A 21,795-nucleotide genomic window follows, 5' to 3' on the forward strand; every position below is an offset into this window, starting at 1 on the left:
AGGCACTTTAAACAAATGTTTGGTGTAGTTTTTTTTCTTCAATTGTGTCTGTATTAAAGTTTTTTTTACAATTAAGCATCATTTCATTCATAAATGAAACATTGCAATCATGATAAGATTAACTGGGTTTTAGGAAAGTAGGTGATGATTTAAAGGGTACTTCTTGTCGGGCTGAATATTATTGCACTGTCCAACCATATGAATGAATTGATCAGTGAAAGATCCTATTTTGAAATTACTGTTAATACAGTAAGTTAGCATGGTGATGATATTTTTAACCATTACACATTTTCCTTCATTTTCAGTGGATCAGCGCGTGGTGTTTTCAGACTCCAACTCTTATTACCAGTTCAGTTTTGAGGAGTGCGACTCTCCGTCCTGTGAGTTCCGCTGCAATGAGGGGGAGTGGCCAGAAGCAGTTAAGCTCCTCCTACAACTCGCACCATATGTCCAGTTTCGCTCTGGAGGAGGAGCCAATAGCCCGTAAGTGCCAACCAACATTGCTCCAGTGATATATGGCTGTCAAGGAGCTGTCAGTTAGCAGTTTATATATTTCATTGCACAGTAAATGCAAGATTATTAGTGCAACGCCATTAAGTAATCTTAATGCATCTTTTATTTAAAGGCAGTAAAAAACTGCTCTAGTGAAAGTTCAGCTAAAGCCAGTGTTTACAACAAAAAACTCCACCCTTACAAAATGTGTGACTGTGTTTGATTAAGATTTAGTAGACATTTAAGGCGCTCTAGGATTCATTTGCCCTTCTTTGTTTGGCCAATGTAAACACGCAAACAAAGTCTAGAGCTGCTAGAGAGTGATTGCTTTGGCCGACTTGTTTTCAATAAAATTTGGAGGTGTTAATTTGATTGGAAACACTCCAAGTCTGGCCAAAACAAATGCTCACATCTTCAGTGGAACATCATAGCTACACTGCCATGCCCTTACATTAGAATCAAGGTCATTGTCTGAGGGTTTAGTGTAACTGAGTTGAGTGGCACTCTCTGTCCTTGCAAGATTGTATTCATCACACATTCTTGTGAAATGTTCCTCTCAAAATCCCATCAAGCTTTGTTGTTTAAAATAGTGTCCTTTGTTGCAGATGCATCCATTTACAGACACCTACACACCACGTCATTCGTGCTTAAAAACTGATGCACAGACGCATGCGTGGTACGGGATTTGACGCATGCACACACATGCACAGCAGCATGCAGGACAGTGTTGGCCAGAGTTCCCTACTCTTCAGCTATATCATATATGATGTGATTGAACTCATTCTGTCACTATAAGACTCTTGGTGTGAGGTGCTAAAACAAAATGAAGTGAAAGTATGGAAAGAAAAAAAAAAAAAAAAAAAAAAAAAAAAAGTGAATGTAACCATGTCGGAAATAAACTGAATAAATAAAATAAATAAATAAAATAATAAAGCGAAGGAACGAGAGCACACGTCAGTACATTTGTCTGTATATCAGCTTCAAACGAAGTTTTCACAGAGACCATGGAAAGCATTTGACAGCAAGTGGAGTTTAGTGTTGTACTAATGTAAATCTCATGTATCATATGGTTTGTGCTTTTATGATATCCATCAATTACATTATACATACCATATATAACAGGTGCTAACACATATACTCAGGGGTACTGAACCATGATGTCTGCACTAGCTAAAAGGCTTAGGGTGGAAAATGAGTAGAGAAGACAGGGATGTGTTTTTGCCAAGAAAATCAATTTTTAACATGTTCTGCTCAGAGCATGTTCATCCTCCACTGGTTTCCAGAGTTGGTTCATTTTTGAAAGTGGAAAGCTTGAAAATGCTGGGTTTGATTGCTGTTTGTCATTTACTCATTGGAAGCAAAGGCTCTGTTGGCATAATGGAGTATCCATATAAAAACACTCTCCTAATTCTTTGCAGATAATAAAGTTGAAAATCGGCACATTTTATATTATTTATTTATTATTATTATTTTCTTGCCTGCCTCCGACCCGGTGACATGACGTACTGCTTTGCGGCAGCCCAATATAAACTATTGCTAGATTATGACCAGCGGAGCCAGCAAAAAAAAAGGCAGAGAAAACCTTTGTCCGAGGAATGTTGCAACTTCATGCAGTGACAGCTAGGCAGCAACACACAGCAATCACACACTGTCGTCGTGGAAACAGGCACGCACGCACACTTGCAACCCAGCGCGTCATCAGGCAGCACACACACAAATATCCATCCATCCATCCATCCATTTTCAGAGCCACTTTGTCAGCACACAAACAAACACAACACACACATTTCCACACTCCCTTTCGTATTACTCCCACATCATTCATTTGTTTAACTTGTCTCTCATCCTCATACTGTTCACATGGTCACATGGGACTATATGTGTGGAAGCACCCTTAGTGTCACTGTTGTATTAGGATTTTTCAGTGATCAGTTGCTACCGTCTTGGGAGAGCAAAGGTGTGCATGTAGCTGTGGGGTGGGACTTTTAGGGGGCGTGCTAAGCGTAAGTTACTTAGTTCTGCTTTAAACGTAGCTCCGTATTTTAAGATAAGCTTTGTGAATTGGCGGCCTTCTATGTGGGTTTGCATGTGTAAAGAATGGATGAGTGAACGCTCAAACACATCAGCTCTGGGTTTGCTCAGTACGGAGCATTTTAGTACTGTGACCATATTGTACACGGTTCGTCACACATAAACTAATAGAACAAATAACTGAAGATCGCACTCTCTTGAATGCAGTTTAATTTACATGAGAATCTCATTTCAACTTTGCCTTGTTTCACAAACCGTGAAGGTCAGGTGTGTCAGGCAAAACTTGCAAAATAACTTTATTTAAAAAAACAAAAAAAAACAAAAAAAACAACCAAAACAAAAAACGTTGGAAAACCTTTGTGAGAAAAACCTTTGAACTTTAACTGTGGTTATTTGCTAGCTACTGTGGAAGTCTTTATATTTACTCATTTACAGTTTGTTTCCTGTCACACTGAACAAATCATGAAGAGACTAATGTTTACCTCCAAATGCCCAGGATGTTTCTCTTAACTCTGCTGACAGGAAGCTGCACTTAACAGAACTCACATTTTCAATGTTCGCCCATAATAAAGGAAATAATATTCAATGAGTGTATGCACTAAGCCTTTCGTCTAACTGTATATCGATTACATGCCACTTCCACATACACATGGAGCATAAGGTTGAGAGAAAGTAACACGAGCACATTTTCCCTATCATGTCATTCAAATCAATAGGCTGTGCAACAAAAACATTGGAGGGTGTGGGGTAAATATTACCCAGGGTCATTGTGCTGTTTGTATTCACAGAACAACACAAACCACATTGTTGGAAATATTCCTGAAGGCTTCTGACTGAGTTTTATTACATGACTCTTTCGCTTCCTCACTCCAATTTCCCTCTTTGTTACCTCTTTAAACGCTACATTATGTACGGAAGGATGTCATGAACTTGTTATTTGGTGTAAATAAACGGCCAGTCAATTGCAGTTAAGTTGTTTTTTTACCCTTTAGAAAAAACAGTTCTCTGCAGCAAGATCACAATTGCCCAGAGCTAAACAATGAAACGTTATATTAAAAAGAAAGCATTGCTTGCTTCGCATAGTGCTCAAATCCTGACATTTCACTGCTGTCAAAGGCTTTTAATAACCATCATTTGCTTTAAAATTACTTAAGTGCTAATTGTCCTAAATTTTTGAGGAACATGTACATCCCAAGTGGCCCTAATTGGAAAAAATTTAAAATGTAGCTTACTTTGGCAATGTGTCAATAGTATTTTAGGGTGGACACACAAATTATTGGCACCCATGACTAATGCTCCCAGCCTACACCTTTAATGGTTTGAACTTGGAGTCAATGAAGCCACCAATCACTATAATTCTCTGATAGCACTCTGTGTTGCCTAATGACTGGTGACGAACCACCAACAGAGCCTCGCTTTCAATGGGGGGAATATTCAGGCTGTGGGTGAGTCACCAAATTACCATCTAGACTCCAGTGGAAATTAATGACCCCGATGTGAATAAATTCAGCGCGATGGCTCAGAATGAAATATCTTAATCTCCAAATGAACTGTGACATTTGTGATGATGTTGTTCAGAGGATACAGTGACGTCTGTCAAAAGTTTGTTTTCATTTTATTTCAGAAGTTCAAGTAAGATGAAATGAGAAAATGTGATTCAACATTCATTGACAGTCTAGTCTGAACATTTCCTCCAGCAGACGTGATAAAATGAGAGAAAAACAACAGCACTTTATGGAGAACTATTCCAGTTTGTACCAATTTATCTACTTCTCAATAGTAAAATAGATAATAATTATTGAGTTACAAATAGCCAATTATACAAGTGTATTTTAACACAATTAGACATTTGTAACTATATAAATAAGAAATATAAATCAGAAAAAAAGAGCATCAGTAAAATATGTATAGTTAATACACTGCATCCACAAAGACCAATAATATATTGTAGTTCATTTTGTCATAAACAATATTAATAATATACATACATGTAGTGGGTACCAAGCCATCCTCAGCCAAATGTTTCTCCAAGCTGTTTTGCATGAAAACACACAGTGACTTAATAAATTGGGCTATTCACATAAAAAACATTTGTCACAAATTTGTATTAAAGTTTAAGGGCCACTTTCCCTCAACATGTAATAGTCTATGTAAAAGATTTCAGCTGTAGGCTGCGATACTTTTCTTTTTTCCCAGGGGGCAGCGAAGAAAGCCACATCTGTGCAATTGAATTAGGTCTCTTTGAAAATGCTTTTAAATCTCAAATTTGCTTTAATTTCCTAATTTTATGCCATTTTATTATTAACTCATTCAGTGCCAGCCAGATTTTCTACCCCCCTCAGTGCCAGCCGTTTTTGAGCATTTTGCCTGATTTTAAAGACCCACAGAATATTTTCTACTGTGACTATCTGAAATCTGACACCAGATTCTGAAAGATTGAAGCCTCTACTTTGATCAAAAATAATTTGTTTCTGGCTTGTTTCGTTCTTTTGTAATCAGCCGTTGAATAGAGCAAGATTTACACATATCTTCAGTTGTCAGAGCAAAAAGGTGAGAAAACAGCCTTTTTCTAAAAAAAAACCCTGTCAGTGACTTTAAAGCTATTTTTTTTTTTTTTTTTTTTGCTTTAGTGACAACTCTAACATCTGAACAGTGTTTCCTTATATAAAACAAAAAAGAAACACTGAGACAGGGCTTTTGATGGCAAAATTATTATTATTATTTTGCTATCTGGGTCAAAATTGAATGGATTTCTTACTGTATTTTGGCATTCCTCTAAGTTTCTCTCCCATCAGTCTGTACACAACTTCCTCTTCCTCCTGGACATGCAGAGTTTCACTGTGTTCCCCGTTTTTTGCTCTGCTGAGCATGGATGATCTCTCATCCAAAGGTGCACTGCTATTTCCTACGTGTCACCTATTGTTTTGCTATCTGGCTCACAGGCTGGGGGTATTTTGTACCGCCCCCAAAAAAACGCAAATGACGAGTTATCACGTCAATGGCACTGAGCGTTTGGATTTGAAATGACGAGTTATCTCGTCAATGGCACTGAGTGAGTTAAAGGTAAATTTTTTTTTTATTTTTTAATCTCCTTGTGATCATTAGGGTTATGTGTACAATATTTCTGTTCTTGTTGTATCTTTTAAACCATATTTTTTTATTTCTGTGACTTGTTGCTCTAAATATTCTGTTTTAAATGTTTCCTTTCTTTAAATGTCAAAGCACTTTGGACTGCACTTGTTTGTAGGAAAGGTGCTTCACTAACTTGCAAACTTTTTCTTTTTTTTCTCTATAAGTTCAGGGGAAGATGCTGAAGGCAACAGGGACATTTGCAGTGAAATGCTTCAAATGAAAGCACTGGAGAGGCTCACTTCTACGGTCAGTGTTTGCCCATTAAACCAAGGATTTATTAAAGTAGCATCACACAATGGGAAAGTTTGTCAATGTAAACTAGTAAAGTAAAAGTCTTATATAATCTTAGTGTGACATTGTAACATGTTTATGATTTTTCTAACAGGTACAAAATGAGCTGGCTGCAGCGCTCGCCCGAAAAACTCGCAAAGCTTGTAAGTGTTTTATTGTTTTTCCATTCAGTAGCATTTACATTTCACTGCCATTTCTGTACCTCAATTAACAAGATTATTTATTTTTTAAATTGTATGTGACCAACGTGTATGCTGTAATATGCTGCTGTTTTTCATTGGTTGTAGTGTCAGAGCAGGAATCTGAGACGACAACAAACTTCCAGGAACCTTGTACGCCAAGTGAAGAGAGCAGTCCTGTAAGACACACACCAAAACACACACAATGAAGGCACTTTTTTTTTGTTTTTAATGGAGTTCCAGTGTCTGGAGTTTCAGCCTTTTGAAAAGCCACATTCTGAGCAATTCCTTAAAATGGGCTGATTCGTGGCCTACTTATGTATATTCATGAATGTGCGTGTCTGTAGACTCTGACTCCACACACAACCGCTATCACTAGCAATTATCTTTTGCTATCCACACACTCTTGTTATTGTTTTCAGCCAAAAAACTGCTCACATTCTAGGAGGCGTGTATTGTGTCCGTGTTAGGAGGAGAGAGGATTGTCAGTAGGAGGAGTTTCGGCAGGTGACGTCAACTGCCGGCCAAAATTGAACTCGCCATTTTGGAGCTGACTTTTTACAAAATGTGGAATAACAAAGGAGGGAGGAAACACAACTTTTTCAACTTTGGCCCTCTGAATGAGGTTAAAGGGATGTACATTACTGTAGAAAAACCATTAGAAAGTGATTTTTTTTAATCATACCTTCCCTTTAAGGTTTTGATTTTAGGCAATTTTGTAATTTACCAAAAAAGTCTTTGCTCATTTCATAGTTTTAGAAAATAACCTTTTGTGGCATTAGATTCCAGCTTTACATCAGTATGCAATATCACATGCATTATGCAAGCTCCCTACACAAGCTGTTTAAAAATAATCTGAAAAAACAAACAATGGGGTTTTGATATTGTCAAGGACAAGTAACAATACAAGCAAACACATGCAGAGAACAGACAGATTCCTCATGGTGTGCTTTGTATCTCAGAATAGAAGCTGGAGTCAGATACACAGAAAACAGCAAGAAAAGCAGGCTGTGTGTGACGTGTCGATGTTTGCCTTTGCCAGAGTAAAAGTTGACATGAAGAAAGAGACAAAATAATGACGTACTGCATGGGTGCAAGTGCTGCATGAGACTGCAGGAAAGTTAAGCCCACAGGAATAGTTGCCCAACTCTCAAATGGATGCAACACCTCTATGTTAGCATCATGTCACTTCAGTAGCACAGTCCCCAAACACTTTTTGTTTAACATCTCTACTTTTACATTTTTAGACTCGTTTTATAGTTGTTGCCATCCCCTGTCATCTTTAGCTCACTTGCCTGCCTGATGGTCACAGGTTTCTAAGTGTGGTTTGTGAAGGGGAGGAGACAGACTCGGCGCACACTGTTTTCTCACATAGACACCCACGCCCGCCCACTTCCACTACTAATCTCATCCGCTCTCACTCCGTCTCTGCCAGAGTCTCTGACAGTAAGCATCTAGACCAGGACAATGAGAGAAGTTCAGCAGGTAAAAGGAATTAACAGCTTTTACAGAACAAATGACAGAAGAGGAAGAATAACGCAGAGAAGAGATAAAAAGGAGAGCACGAGGATTTCAAGGATTTTTTTTGTACTCTTCAGATGGACATAAAGTTTCTGCAACAAACTTTCTTCCCCATTTTTTTAATGTCATGTCTTGGGGCTGCGGATTGAGATACATCTTCATGCCTCCTGTGTTGCAGCTGGGTAGTGTGTGTGCCTTGCGGGACAGCAGGGGCAGCGGCAGCGGAGGGATGGGGTCGGTGTGTGGACGCGAGGAGCTAACAAGCCGACTCGGACTCGAGGCTGTTCAGCGGCTGGCAAAGGACGGCTGTCGGCTGCTTCAGAACCACAATTATCGACTCCCTGACAGAAGCCCAGCAGTGAGTAGACATTTTATCATCATTGTTTTATCATGGAGTCTCACTAAAGTCATGCAGGACATCACTGGGGTTGATGATGATGCTCTGTAAGATGTTGCCATGTAATCTGTAAAGCCAGCTGTGGTTTTCTGGTCAGCGTGAGTAGAAAGTAACAGACGTCATGAGGTGTCTGTTGTCACGACTGTAATTTCTGTGTAAAGCCACACTTGGCGAGGGATCATACGTCTGACTCCTCATGCACAGTCATCACAGGTGTGTGTTAATTTACAGAGTTCACAACTATGACTTTCTGAACTTTTCCAGTTCTACTGTTTATTCATCATCTTAGAGCAGGGGTTCTCGACCTTGGGGTCGGGAGACACTGATAGGGGGTCGCCAGATGCCTTCATGAAACTAAGAATATTTTTTTTAAAAATTGCCCATCATGCAACCACACTAAACTTCACAACATCACTTTTTCTTGCAGTATGTTTGCTCTTTTTAATACATGTTTTCTACATTACTCCCATTTCTGCCACTTTTCCATCAAATTTCAATGCCTTTTCTGCGAATTTTAGGGTATATGGGGTATTATGGTCTTTTCACCATATGTCATACTTATTTTTGCCAATTTAACCACATTCATGATTTGTCACCCCCATTATTTGCCAGTTTAAAGTAATTGTTCCAATAATGACGCTTTAAACCCTTTTTACCAGTTTTTTTGTTTGCAACTTTTCATTAATTTCCTGTGTTTTTAAAATCCCATTTCTTCACCTTTCCCACCATTTTTGGTCAATTTTTTTTAACCCGTTTTATTTTTGTTTAAAACACGTATTTACATCTTTAAGATGGCTATATACTATGATGCAAATAATACACTTCCTGGTTAACAGTGAATATTATTCAGATAAAGGCTGACTTTATGGATGGGCCCTAAAAAGCTCTCCCCTTTATCCCCCCTTATCGATGGCCCTGTTCTTCAATGTTCATGTCTGTGTTCAACCACCTTCAGGTACAGTGGGGGTCCCCGGTTTCTGGCACCTTTATTTTGGGGGTCGTGGGCTGAAAAGGTTGAGAACCACTGTCTTGGAGCACAAGGGCACATCTTTGGAAAGTTGGCATCGACATTAACTGCAATTGGCAAAAGCACTGATTTTAGCTCCACAGAGATCACTGCAGATTAACAATCAGCAGTTCTTTAGCTCCTCTAATGTGGGTGTTAATATTGGCTTAGTGCAACGTGATTTCACACTTTTTTTTGAAGAGTCTGTTAAGTTGCTGTATAATTTGTAGGAGCTTGTTGTGCTGGTGTGTGCGGGCTAATGCACTGCTGACACAGAGTTGGTGTGCGCTCATAATGAGCTGTGTTAGTGAAACGCTGTACATACTCTATAATCCTGCTCCTCTGTAGACCTAAGGGGGACGAAGCCAAGTAAGGCGGCAGTTTTAATTTCACCCTACATCTTCAAGAACAGTGTGTCAGTGAGATTTATTGTTGTCTGCTCAGTTTCAGGAGTTTAAAAATCAGCCTTGGGAATTTTGCATAATTTGACTTGCATTCTTTGTATGCATGCAAAATTACAAAGTCACTGCCCTATTCCTGCAAATGGAATAATGTGCATACAGAATTGTTAAAATAGGGACGTTGGATTGAAATGCACACACACCTAACAAATGTTGCCTATTGCATTTAACAGCATTACAATTTCCACTGTATTTAAGTCTAATTTGATGCCATGCGACATATCTTGAGTAGCCTAGTGTTAATTATTAAATGACATGGATCTTTGTGTAATAGATAGTTAATATGGTTTACTCTCATACTGTCTTCACTACACTTATAAAGATTAATGTCTTCTAAAAGAACCCGGGGAACCACTGACTGGTTGCTGATTGGATGGTTAAACTACTTTTGTAAATGTTGAGTATGAATCAAACTGAATGTTATTCCACAGCATATTAGTTGAAGGATTTTTAATTGTCAGTCGTGCTCATCCGAACGACATTACATTCCCATTCATGTTAAACGCTTTTTGTGAATATCTAAATTAAAATAACACAAGAAAAACACGCCAATATACAAGCAAATGTCAAGGTATTGCCTTTAGAATACACTTGAAAAGTAAAGTACAAGACTAGGAATGTCACACAGACATGTGAATGGGCTTAACATAAATAACTTTAGTGTAGATATAGAAATATTATAAGAAATGCATCATTATGGGTTATAAAAATTAAACTAAACTGACACGCTCTCCTCTTAATGTGAGTTATGAAAACAATTCGAGATCATGTTGGTGAATGGCATGAGTTTAGTCGAAGTATCCGTCTAAGTACATTTATTTATTAAATTGAACATGTGACACATTAAGCTAAACTTTCCTTGTATTTGAACAGGTCTTATCAAGAAAATAGAAATGACCTACTGTTCAACTCACAAAACCCAAATCAAGTATCATCCACATCCACCCCAGAGACCATTCTCTTTATACTGAGTAACCATAGTGATTTTTTTTTCCCTTCATTTAATCTTCTTTCCATGACAGATTAGCTCTGCGGATTGTTTCCATAGTGACATATACAGCGTGTGTCACAGCTGTGGTTGCAAGTCACTTCTGACTTGCATTTGTACTGGTTTACATTGAATCAATCTGTCAAGTATGGCCAGAGGTCAACCAAGCAGAGTAGATTCTAGAAGGTCATAGGATGCACATACACACACACAGGAATGTCTTTTTGTTTCAGGGTCTAACTGTGGGAACCACATCATGGGGTGTGTGGTTGTACATGAAGTACGTGTGCTGCTGACCTGAAGGCATTGTGTTTTTAAGTTCTTATCCGTTATTTCCGGGAATCACGGCCAGAGCTATGACAACACAGATATGGCTTCGGCACCATCGGCACAGACGGCGATACACGCACACAGACTGTTTGGAACAGGAAAGGAACAGAGAGTGCTTCCTTTAGGCTTTCCACGAGACCCTCCTTTCCTCTGAACAGTATTATATCACACTCTGTATGTATGAGAAACAAACAAGACAGACAGAATGAGGGATGGATGCAGAAAAAAAAAAAATCGGTGTCTTATACTAAACTGTTCAAAAAAGGAACACAATCTTTGCTTTGCACTGAAATAACTTGACCCTCTGTGTATCACAGCGTTCCCTTGTCCTTCAGTTTGTTTTCAGTTCCCAAATCTCACCCCTCCTGGGTATTAAGTGTGCCTATTAAAAGTCTGAAACAGAGACTGAATGCAAGGAGGATGGGAAATATTTGAGGTTATGTAAGTTTTTAGTGATTCAATGTTGGCACCAAGAGGATTGTCTATAATCTTACAAGGAAAAATGACAATGGTTTTTACTTCATAATGGAGTAAAATTTGTTGAAACTGCCCTTTTAACGACAGTCAGTCATTGAAGAGTAAGTAAGATTGTCTGAAGTGGTTACATTAAGATGTTGGCAACTTGGAACAGCTTGGATTAAAGTCCTACAGCAGTTCGATCGGCTGTCAGTCTCTACTTGTTGTACTTCTTGGTGTTCTTGCACTCCTACGTCTCAGTCCTTTACACTTCCTTTCTCAGTTTGTTTCTTTTGTTATTACATAACACCTCAGACCCCCACTTACTACCACAATCTGTTAAGTTATCCTCTCTGACAAGAACAAATTCAAGCACAGACATGACAGGGGAATAAAAGTGAACATGCACTGTTAGTTGTATTTGCATAATAGTAATGTTTTGTGTACATTTTAGGCTTTTTGATCTATGTATTGTAGATTTGTTTTGTTTTTTTCAAACACTCCTTCCCTGCTGGGCTCGGCTGTTTATCTTGGCCTCAGTGTAAACACTGCCTAAATTGTTGAAAACCTCAGGTTGGTTGTTATTTTGGTAATGTAAAAATAACCTTTGCCATTTGTGTTTAGTATTTGTGCCTGGTTACCGAATATGTCTAATTTTAAGATTTTCTAAAAAACCCTGAGGAGATGGAGAGGTTTAGACTGGGCTTAAGGCTGCTCCTGTTTTGTTTTCAAAACATTAACCATGTGATCACATTTCACCCTTTGATCGCTTTGCAAACTTATCTCCACATCTGAGCAGCGGGGTGTGGTCCAAAGTGTAAATAATGGCAACATGCATCAGATCTCCTTGATTCACCCAGCACTGTTGAGTTTATTTTGTTGTATCTTGGTGTTGCCTACACTTTACAAAAAAATAAGAGATAATATTTGCTTGGAAATTGCTCACGAAAAGCTCAAATGTTTTTTTCCTAAAATCGGTCATAAATTTAATGTTTTGATTTGTGCAAAAATATTTGTTCTGTCATAGTATAACATACCCTACACAAGATCCCCAGAACACTGATATCATACTACCAATGCACAGGTTTTTGTTTAATCTACTTCAAAGAATTTAGGCAGAAGTATCTGAATAAAATTAAAAGCACAAGATGGAAGTACTTGACCTAACTCGGCATCCTTAATTTGTTCCTCTGTGATGCTCTCAGTTATTTTTTAATTAACGTCCCCTGGAATATTTTAACAGGACTACTGGGCAAAGTGTTTGTTCTACACAACAAAGAAAAATCCATCTATAAGAACAATTAATTTTGCATGTCAAAAATAGCCGAAATGTAGTAGATCCACACTTCTGTTTATATTATGATTTTTAGATGGCTGCAGGATGAAACCAAAGTTTCTGGATGATTTGTGTCACCTGACATGGGGCCTTGAGTACTTTCAGGTCACTGGTACGGACTAGAAAGGATTCCTCTGTGTTTTCTACATGTCGTTATTATAAAAAGATAAAGATAACCTTTATTTGTCCCATTAAAATTTGCAGAGTTTCAGCAGCAGATGTATAGGAATATATATAAACATGGGCCTGTACACAGTACAGATAGAAAGGGGGAAGACATGTTGCAAGAAAGGAAATTTCACAACAAAAACAATAAAACAGAATATATACATATACACACTAGAATGTCTGACTGTTGTCTGTGGAGTGGCTACAAAAAACGTTTTGATCACTGTTACTGATGACCTTTCTGTTGCCAGTGTTATAAACATCAGCTCTTGTTCAGTTTAGGCTTCTTCACATAATAATCAACATACGTTTTTGACAAGTGTGCACCGAAATTGTTGTTTCGAAACACAGTTGAAAGATGGTCCTTGTTGCATCGTTGGTAATAATTATTTTCCTTCTTCGGCTACATTCCTCCACCTTTGATCTTTCGCTCTGCCACTCTGGCAGCATCTTATGATGCACCTTTGTTAATCTGAAACTGCGTGTCTAACATGAGACCATCTGTCTCGGTATGTGGGCGTATTGTGTCATACAGTACGGTATTGTTTTTTGTTTTTCTAAAGGTGTACATGGTGCTTCCCTTTGTTTGTTTGAACATATTCTGTGTCAGAAAGACAAGTAAAGGTGAAAAACGTGTATTGTAATCTGGGGTTTTATATGAAACGAGTGGCTCTCATTTTTGGTTCTGGGACAATGTAGTAAAAAATGCAATAAAAAAGGAATGAAACTGCAATTTTTGAAGTTTAAAATATTATGTAAAAATGTGTATATTAAAGAGAGTGTAAAGTACAGATGGTTTGCATTATTAAATATTTTTTTTTTTTTAGCTGAATTTGTTAATGGTTTTAAAGAACCATGTGAAGATCTCTCTCGTTTGTTTCCCACTAAGAATCCCCTCACCTGTGTGTTTGAAAGTCTCTGTTTCTGTGTCCTTTTTTTAGGAGGCGCTCGGGAGGGTTTGTCTCAAAGAAAGAGGACGGGATGTATTGGTTTTACAAAGAGTGACGTCATCGGTCACATCACCGTCCGACAGGCCGTCGCCCACATCGTCAGTGGGCGGGTCCAGGGGAGAGGATTGCGATAAGAGGTGAGTTCCTCCTCCTTTAATAAAAAAAAATCTTCCCTAATTTGACAGCGCATAACAACCACAATCATAGTTTTGCTTTTAATTTTAATTCTGCACACACATGCATTGTTTGAGCAATGTGGTCAAAGTTGGTGCACTAGGATATGTGTGTGTGTATGCTGGTCTAAGATGTTTATTCTTTAACTTCCTGCTCTCAGCAGAAGAAAAGGCAGAAAAGCCTTTGTTTTTAGCTGAAAAGGCAAATGACCTTACACTAGTTTGGGTTTCTTTTCTTTGAGCATGTCAGCGCATGTTGTTGAAATTGTAATATGTGTTATTTGACTGCAGAAAGGAAAGAAAAAAACTTCTTCCAGAGTTGGTATGTTTTTGCAGCTTGCATGAAGAATCTCTTTGTGTAATGTGCAGGGAGTGTCAGTGACGAGCAGGTTAAGTGGGTATGTGTTTGTGTCTGGAGTTTACCTTATTTTGTAGCTTTCACTTTCCTCTCGGTGCTCAAAGAGCAGTCGCAGAGATAGGTTTAATCTGTAGAACTCTCAGCTAACAGAGGCAGATGGGACATCAGTTTAGCCTGCAGAGGAGCACCTGTCCTTAGTCTGCCAAGTGCTGATTCCTCGGAGGCGTTTGGAAATGAAGATGGCATCTGAGCTAGCTACACTCGCAGAGGCGGAGGAGGAATTGGAAGAATATGACAAAGACTTTGATGGGAGTAGCTATCCTGATGATGAAATCCGTGCATTTGACGTTCCCTACTTTCGCTACATTGATGATGATAATATCGAGGAGGAAAATAGGTGCAACCAGGAATGGGGACGTGGTAGTGGTCGTACTTTGTGCTTTGGCTCTAGTGAGGAACATTGTGCTGACTTTTCATGTTCCAGATATGTGGTCGTGTCGGGAACACCCCTGAAGATCCTGGAGCATCTGCTGAGTGACCTCCAGCTGGATGACCAAAGAGGGGCACCAGAGAACAGAGAGAGTGGTACGTATTGATACTTTTTCTTTTTTGTAATTAAATTTTTTTTTATTGGAAACAGTACAAATATAATATGACTTTACATCTTTCAGTCCCACGTTTTTAAATATGTATACAGTATCAAGAAAAACAACAAATATGCATACGTAGTTGTATGATAAAGTAAAGAAATAAACATTGTTCCAATTCTTCAGTAGTGATACGTCGGTGCAGTTACATCTGTGGTGCTGATGTAAACCTTCTCTGTGGTCTAATCTTACAGCCAATATCGGCTTTTCCATTACATATATATATATTGAACAATGCAGATTAATTAATCAATAGTGGGAATTCTATCACAAAGCCATTTTCTAGCAATCGATTTCTTTGCAACCACCATTGGAATATTGCACAAATATTTATTCACATTTCCCCTCATCTGAACTTCTCTCTTCCCTAAATATAAAGTCAAAAAGTCATATGGTACGGCCACACCAATAGCTTTCTCTATACTGTTCCTGAGCTGTATCCAGAAGGAAGTAAATTTTGCGTATTGATACATTACATATTGATACATCTAATGTTTTTGCATGAAGAAACGGGGTAAAAATTGTCTTTATTGAAATATAAAGTAGTGTGCACCTCCTTTCTGGGGAATGTTGTTATCATCGCACCATAACAAGTTACTGCACAGCCCAGTCTGGACCATTCTGGTTTTTTTTTTCTTCTCAAAGTGGGATGAAACCCATAGATGGGCACTTCCCCTCTGTATTCCAGTGTCTGCAAGTGAATGTGTGTGTGAGCATGCAGCTGCATGAGTAAGCCCCTCCATAACACTTGCAGGTGTGAATGTGTATTCATTCAGCCATGTCATTGCCTCTGGATGTGGGAAAACATTCAGGGGGGTTAACTGATCTAATGAGTTGGTAAAATGATTGCCACGGGGTGCTCTGAGCAATTTCTGCTGCAAATGATTTCAGTGGGCTGTGAACTGTCATTTCTCATTTCCACAGTCCTCTCTTCATGATGGCAGAGGCGTTCTTGGAAAAACTCACTAGTTACGGAATAACAACCGAGTCTTCTGTTATATATGTTCACTTTAGTAGTAAAGGAAGCAGAGATGATATTTAGAGACCATCCCAGGAGATTATCTACACAAGAACTAGGAAAACATGCAAACTCCACACAGTCGAAGTCAGGTTCTTCTTACTGTGTTACTGTACATTCATTTTGTGCTTGTTTTAACTGATAGACTACTGGCTACGGTGATAAGATGTTAAAATTTGTGTAATTATATTACATATTTTATATGTAGGAGTTAATAATATACCTAGAATTCTCCCATATAATACACATGCTTTGTGCATTATACATTTTCACATCTGCAAATATGTTTATTAATGGATAATAAAGCATGATTTCTTTGTCAGCAAAAGAGGCCAACAACAACAACAATGTGATGTTTTGTTCTTTTTCTCCTTTTAAAACTTGTTTTAGACTTGCGGTCATGACAAAACCCAGGTACAACACAGTGATGCTTTTATAATGCGATACAGTTTTTTTTTTTTTTTTATTCTGCTTTAAGACAAGGCTCTTTTATGCGGTAACGTCCCAGTACAACAAGCTCACAGCAGTCCTCTGGGAGCCATTTCTCTGAATTTCAGAAAGTAACCAAATGAAGGAGGAGAGATAAATGTGGTAGAAAGAGAGAGGACTGAGATGGCCTTTTGTAGGAAAGAAAAACGTGCCTGATATTTACTCAGATATATGCCATGGGATATTCATTTTTAGAAGAAGTGACAAGCATTGGGTGTGCAAGGTTTGCATAGTTGTGCGTTTGTGCGTCAGAGGGATTTGTGTTACGGATTGCATGTGTGTGGGTGCATCTTAGGCCCTCTGGTATAGTGTGAGCACCAGTGTGGCATCAGCCAGCTAAGCCGAGCAGCATGTTGAACAGGCTCAAACATGCGTTCACAGGGAGAAAGTGATTACTCCATCCGCTCCTCCACACATATACAGTACATGTAGACACACACAGCAGCAGTTTACAGCGATTAGTTCAGCACACACACATTAACCTCCTCTTTTTGCTACAGATAATGTTCCCCAAGGTCAGTACGCACCGACTTATTCATCAGGGGGCTGTGAGTGTATGTGTGTTGCCTTTGTACGCACAGCAGTGTGTCTATTGTGGTATGCGCTTGACTTTGTTTGTGCCAGCAGGCAAATACAGAGGGTGTATGTTGAAGTTGAAAATGGATATTTATCATCACAGTTAGCTGAGAAAGGACTAGAAAGGAAACGTATTTGGCCAAAAACATGACCGCCTACAAGCAGAAAATGAAAGATGGAGGTGAAGGAGAAAAGGGCAGACGAAGATAGTGAAGTAGTAGTAGTAGTAGTAGGTTTCTAAATAGAGAGCTGACACACAAATGTAGGAGTTATTTTGTATTTGTAAATGCTTTTAATTGAAACCATGTTGTATTTTGACCTAACTCATTGTTTATTTCACAGTTGTTCATCACAGAAGTCCAAGTATGATGGTTTACCTGAAAAAAACGCACAAATTAAATTAATGAAGTTAATGAAGCGCTAATACCAAATTACTGCCACCTATTGTTAGATGTATATATACAGTATTCACTCTCTACATTTAGAACATTTCACCAAACATCTGCAACCTCCTGAAAACGGCTGAACAGAAAAGAGGGACATAAAAGAGACATGGACAGGAAAGGGAGTTAATGGACTTTTGAAAAAGTGATAAGCACCGCCAGCGCTGCCTAAAAATATTCCTGCAGAAAGTTTTCCTTTTTAAATAGATGACATTCAATCAAATATTGATAACACGACCCATGCACTTCTTTATAAATGATTTATTTTCTCTCTGCCTTGCGGACTCATATTTAGGTCAAATATTTTCCCAGGGGAAAGACTTTGACATCACATGCTTTCCCACACGCATTTCAATTACACCGTTAATTACCACTAAAGATATTTGAAGTAGCTGTTATTGTTACGTTACCTGCTGAGTCTTGTTCTTAACCGGCTCACGCTACGACCAACTGTAATACCACATTAAATAATGCCGCAACAGCACTTAAGCTGTTCAGCTGTACGTCTGTTGTCTTTATTAGGCAGAGCAACATGCCTTAACAATGTACTTCCTGAAATTAGTAGTGATACTTTACTTACATTACTTTGCATGAGACTTCAGTTCATTATTCTGTGTTAATAGGAGGCAGTATGTAGTGCAATAATGTTGAAATGTGGTGTGTTTCAATGCATTCAAAGCAGAAAATAATAAACAGAGTTTAAAAATCATCAATAAAATCATTAAATATACTAAACATAGATTGAAATTAACAATATAAACATTAAAAACATTAGTTTGAAATTAACAATAAAATGAATATAAATCTCCCTCCCAATCATAAGCAGTATAGAGAAAGAGAGATTTTAACTTGCAATACATTGATTTAGCATACTACTAATACAGATTAAGCTGAGCAGTGCTGGTTCTCTTAATCTTGTGTTTTAATCAGACTAAATGTCTTAGGCTTGTGGCAGCTAAAGAACATTTTATAATATTTGAATTAGGCAGAGGCAACCAGTGGTACGGGAGCTTAGTGGTACTAATGGGAAAATATAAATGGCATTTTGGAAACGACGTTAAAGCGTTGCACTACAAAGTCTAAAATATGAAATTGCCATGAATAGGTGCATAATCCGTGAAGAGGAGAGGATTCGGGCAAGCCTGCTGACAAAAATCCTACAACACGGAACAGAAATTGAGGGATTTCTTACAGTTACTTTGCTGAAAATTGACTGACAGAAACTGAGGAAAAATGAGCTTTTTGTTGTAAGAGTACTTCATTGAGTGCAATGGGCTCACATACCCCTAGGGGTACACAATCCCCAGTCTGTGTATCTGAGATCCAGAGCATAACTAACCGACCCCTTTGGTCACATTTTCAGTTGCTTCTGTGTTTAATTGACCATGCAGCCATTAGGAGAAGACTAAGAGGTACCACTGCACTGTATTATGATCTACCAGTTCAAATAAAGAGGATGAGCTGGTTACCAGCACTGCCTCGAAGTAAAGCCAACATATCTTTAGAACGTGCCCGATTGGCACCACTACACATCTCTGGGTACTACCTATAGCTGCTGGATTTAGTTTATTCATTAATGTGATTTTATGAATCAACCTGCTCTGACACAAGACTAGAATTGTACGTTCTCTGACACTAAGTGTTGAGCTGTAATCAATCGACTCAATTCTCCTCAATGATCCCAATCACTGATTGATTATGAACCTATCATTGTTTTAGGAGGATCGACCCGGGCAGGAAAAGTTTTCTTTTTTAGATTCAATATTTCTCCTGAATGTGCAAGTTTAATAAGTTTGAGTAATTATCAGTAACTGTTTAATGTATTTGTGCCATTCATATGTCGTTCCCACTGTGATTCAATGCTGAGTGCCACATACTGCTTTTAAAAGAGTTATTTTCACAGTGAAAGCTTCGGAGCTGTAAATAAAGTGAGAATTGAACAATATGTTTTCTCTGTTTTAGAAATGCTCCTGGATGACTTCCTGTTGACTTACCTGGTGTTCATGTCCACCCACGACCTCTGTCAAGCCCTGCTGGGACAATATCCTTATAGACACGCACAGCACACAGAGGCACACGCACGTAGCCTTTAGGCCCAATGTTCTCCTGTGTGCTGTCCTTGACCACAGCCACCTATAGCAGTGCCCGCTGCAGAGGCCAAGAAGAAGGCAAAGACGCCCTCTTCAGGAAACGTAAAGTACTGCAGCTGGTGTCCCACTGGAGCAGGCTCTACAGGGACCATCTCAAAGACGAGGAGCACGTTAGGAGTTTCATGAAGGTACAGCAGTGCTGGCCTGGCATCAAATTTGTATATAACAATTTCCCCCCCACCAGCTGTTTTTAAGTATGATTACATTTGAGTGAATTCTTTCACAGTAAATAATGGTAAATCTGTGTAAATTAAACAACTGGCATTTGTATCTTCTTTAGACAACATACTACACAGGCAATGATGCACAGATTCCTAACGTTTGCATCACTGTCAGATATTTAATTGATCATACATACGCATTCTACTCCTTTATCTTCACATGAAGATCAGGATAAGGACCATAACACCATGACGCCAAACAGATAAAGCTCTCACACACACACACAGAATTGTCTCCCATCTCATGATCGGTGCAGGGTTTCCATGGATACCAAAATGGTAGGGTTGGCATGAGTATAATCTCATAGTGTGTAACCCTGGTGACGGTTGCCTAGTAACAGAGAGATGAGACGAACCTTGGGAAGGGAGGCACATGCTTTTGAACAAACTAACACTGGATCATTTCTTCCTGATCATGTTTTGTGAATGGGCTACACAGGAGTCCTCCCTCTAATCAAATCATGTTATGGATCTGACACCGCTTTGCTGCATTTTTATGGAGGCTTTCCTGCTACTATAGCACGAAAATGTGGGCTCGATTGGGCTTGACACATGTGCTAATAAACAAAGTAGATGATGACGCATGAGGCTAAATAAAAGGTCTGTGTGTCTAAAATTAACCCACGATAATTGGAGCTGCTGCTGTCATTTACTATCTTTTGATTTTTAAAAAAGTGTTGAGGATTAATACACGCTGATGTTCTCTTTCTCTCTCCCTGTTAGACTCTGTACAGATGTGTTTTGGAGGATCTGTATGAGTTTCCAACGCTGGAGAAAGATTTGAAGGAGTTTCAGAAGCTTCTCCGCCGCAGACAGTAAGCACATGTTCTAAATTAATGATGAAGTTGACTTTAGGAGAAGGGATATTTCTGTCTGATGTAAAATGCTGTGGGGGTTTTCTAATTGCAGCACTGTGGATGACTGCCCTCCAAACCAAAAGGTATGACAAAAGAACCAGTGATTCCTGTTTTCCTGTTATTTTAAGATGTGTTAATATATTAGCAAATGAGTGTATGTCTTGTTGAGTGTCCAATGATGGTTGAATCAGAATAATTTGCATAAAAGATAAATAAGTTAGAATATAACATTTTAACCTGGTTGTTATAGTTGCTTTCAGTGACCCATTATATCCAGAGTTTGTTTTCTAATTTCCTCTTTTCTCGCTCGTTCTGCCAGAGCAAACCAATGTATCAGCAGTTGAGTTTGAAAGAAAGCTCTTTACAACTTCGCAGTCCACCGACTGAAACACGGCAGGGTGAGTCACACATTGATGCATGCATCACAGCAGATTGCTGGAAGCTGTAAAAAATCTGCATTAAAGACAATCTGTGAAGTCTAATTTCAGTGAGTGCATGCAAATTGTGCACATGCCTTTTTTTTCCCCAGTCGTTTTGTACTCGACAAAGATTAACCAGCGTTGTTCTGCATCTTGTGGTTTTTTTCCCTATGATTTGTTGGTATGATGGCATTTTTCATCTCTCTTTCAGTCATTTGCTGTGTGTATGTGAGTGCTGACTCTTACCTGAGTGTCCAAACTCACCCGTCACTGGAGGCCCACGAGCTGCTGCGGATTGTGGGACTAAAAATGGACAAAGCAGATGAAGACATGATCCTGGCTGTGGTGTTGCAGACCGGAGGTAACGAGAAAACACAGCCATAAGAAATCAGTAGATGTTTGTGTTTCAAGTTATCTTAGATATTCTGTTTAGCTGATTTAAATGAACGATGAGGTTGGAAATGAATATCCTGTTTTCCTGTATGTGTTCCTTCCTGCAGAGCGACGAATGCTGCAACCAAGCGACTGCGTGTATTCAGAGTCTCTGACCCCACAGGGAAAGCTCGTGGCCTGTCGCAGGGATCTCACAGAGATCTTGGTACGCTAAAGTGTTTTCCTCCTTTCTCCTTATCACACGTGTCAAACAAAGATCCGGGTGCCAAATCTGGCCCTTTAGAGCATCAAATTCGCCCCACGGGGGACGGTA

General features: G+C 38.9%; 1 protein-coding gene across 4 annotated transcripts in view; it reads left to right on the plus strand.

The window, feature by feature from the left end:
- Positions 1 to 21,795, plus strand: part of rapgef5a (Rap guanine nucleotide exchange factor (GEF) 5a) — a 41,669-nt gene that overhangs the window by 15,118 nt on the left and 4,756 nt on the right. The window contains exons 5-18 of one of the 4 annotated variants that reach the window (XM_028461623.1): positions 306 to 483; positions 5,820 to 5,901; positions 6,041 to 6,089; positions 6,234 to 6,304; positions 7,825 to 8,004; positions 13,730 to 13,875; positions 14,754 to 14,854; positions 19,405 to 19,483; positions 19,576 to 19,720; positions 20,537 to 20,628; positions 20,723 to 20,753; positions 20,990 to 21,068; positions 21,301 to 21,450; positions 21,590 to 21,687. In XM_028461623.1, coding sequence (XP_028317424.1) covers positions 306 to 483; positions 5,820 to 5,901; positions 6,041 to 6,089; positions 6,234 to 6,304; positions 7,825 to 8,004; positions 13,730 to 13,875; positions 14,754 to 14,854; positions 19,405 to 19,483; positions 19,576 to 19,720; positions 20,537 to 20,628; positions 20,723 to 20,753; positions 20,990 to 21,068; positions 21,301 to 21,450; positions 21,590 to 21,687 — 1,481 coding nt within the window. Of the gene's footprint in view, positions 1 to 305; positions 484 to 5,819; positions 5,902 to 6,040; positions 6,090 to 6,233; positions 6,305 to 7,824; positions 8,005 to 13,729; positions 13,876 to 14,305; positions 14,667 to 14,753; positions 14,855 to 19,404; positions 19,484 to 19,575; positions 19,721 to 20,536; positions 20,629 to 20,722; positions 20,754 to 20,989; positions 21,069 to 21,300; positions 21,451 to 21,589; positions 21,688 to 21,795 lie in introns of those variants that run through there. The other 3 variants (XM_028461624.1, XM_028461625.1, XM_028461626.1) reach the window with 3 other exon arrangements.

Source organism: Gouania willdenowi, chromosome 11 (genome assembly GCF_900634775.1).
Source record: "Gouania willdenowi chromosome 11, fGouWil2.1, whole genome shotgun sequence".
NCBI classification, from domain to species: Eukaryota; Metazoa; Chordata; class Actinopteri; order Blenniiformes; family Gobiesocidae; genus Gouania; species Gouania willdenowi.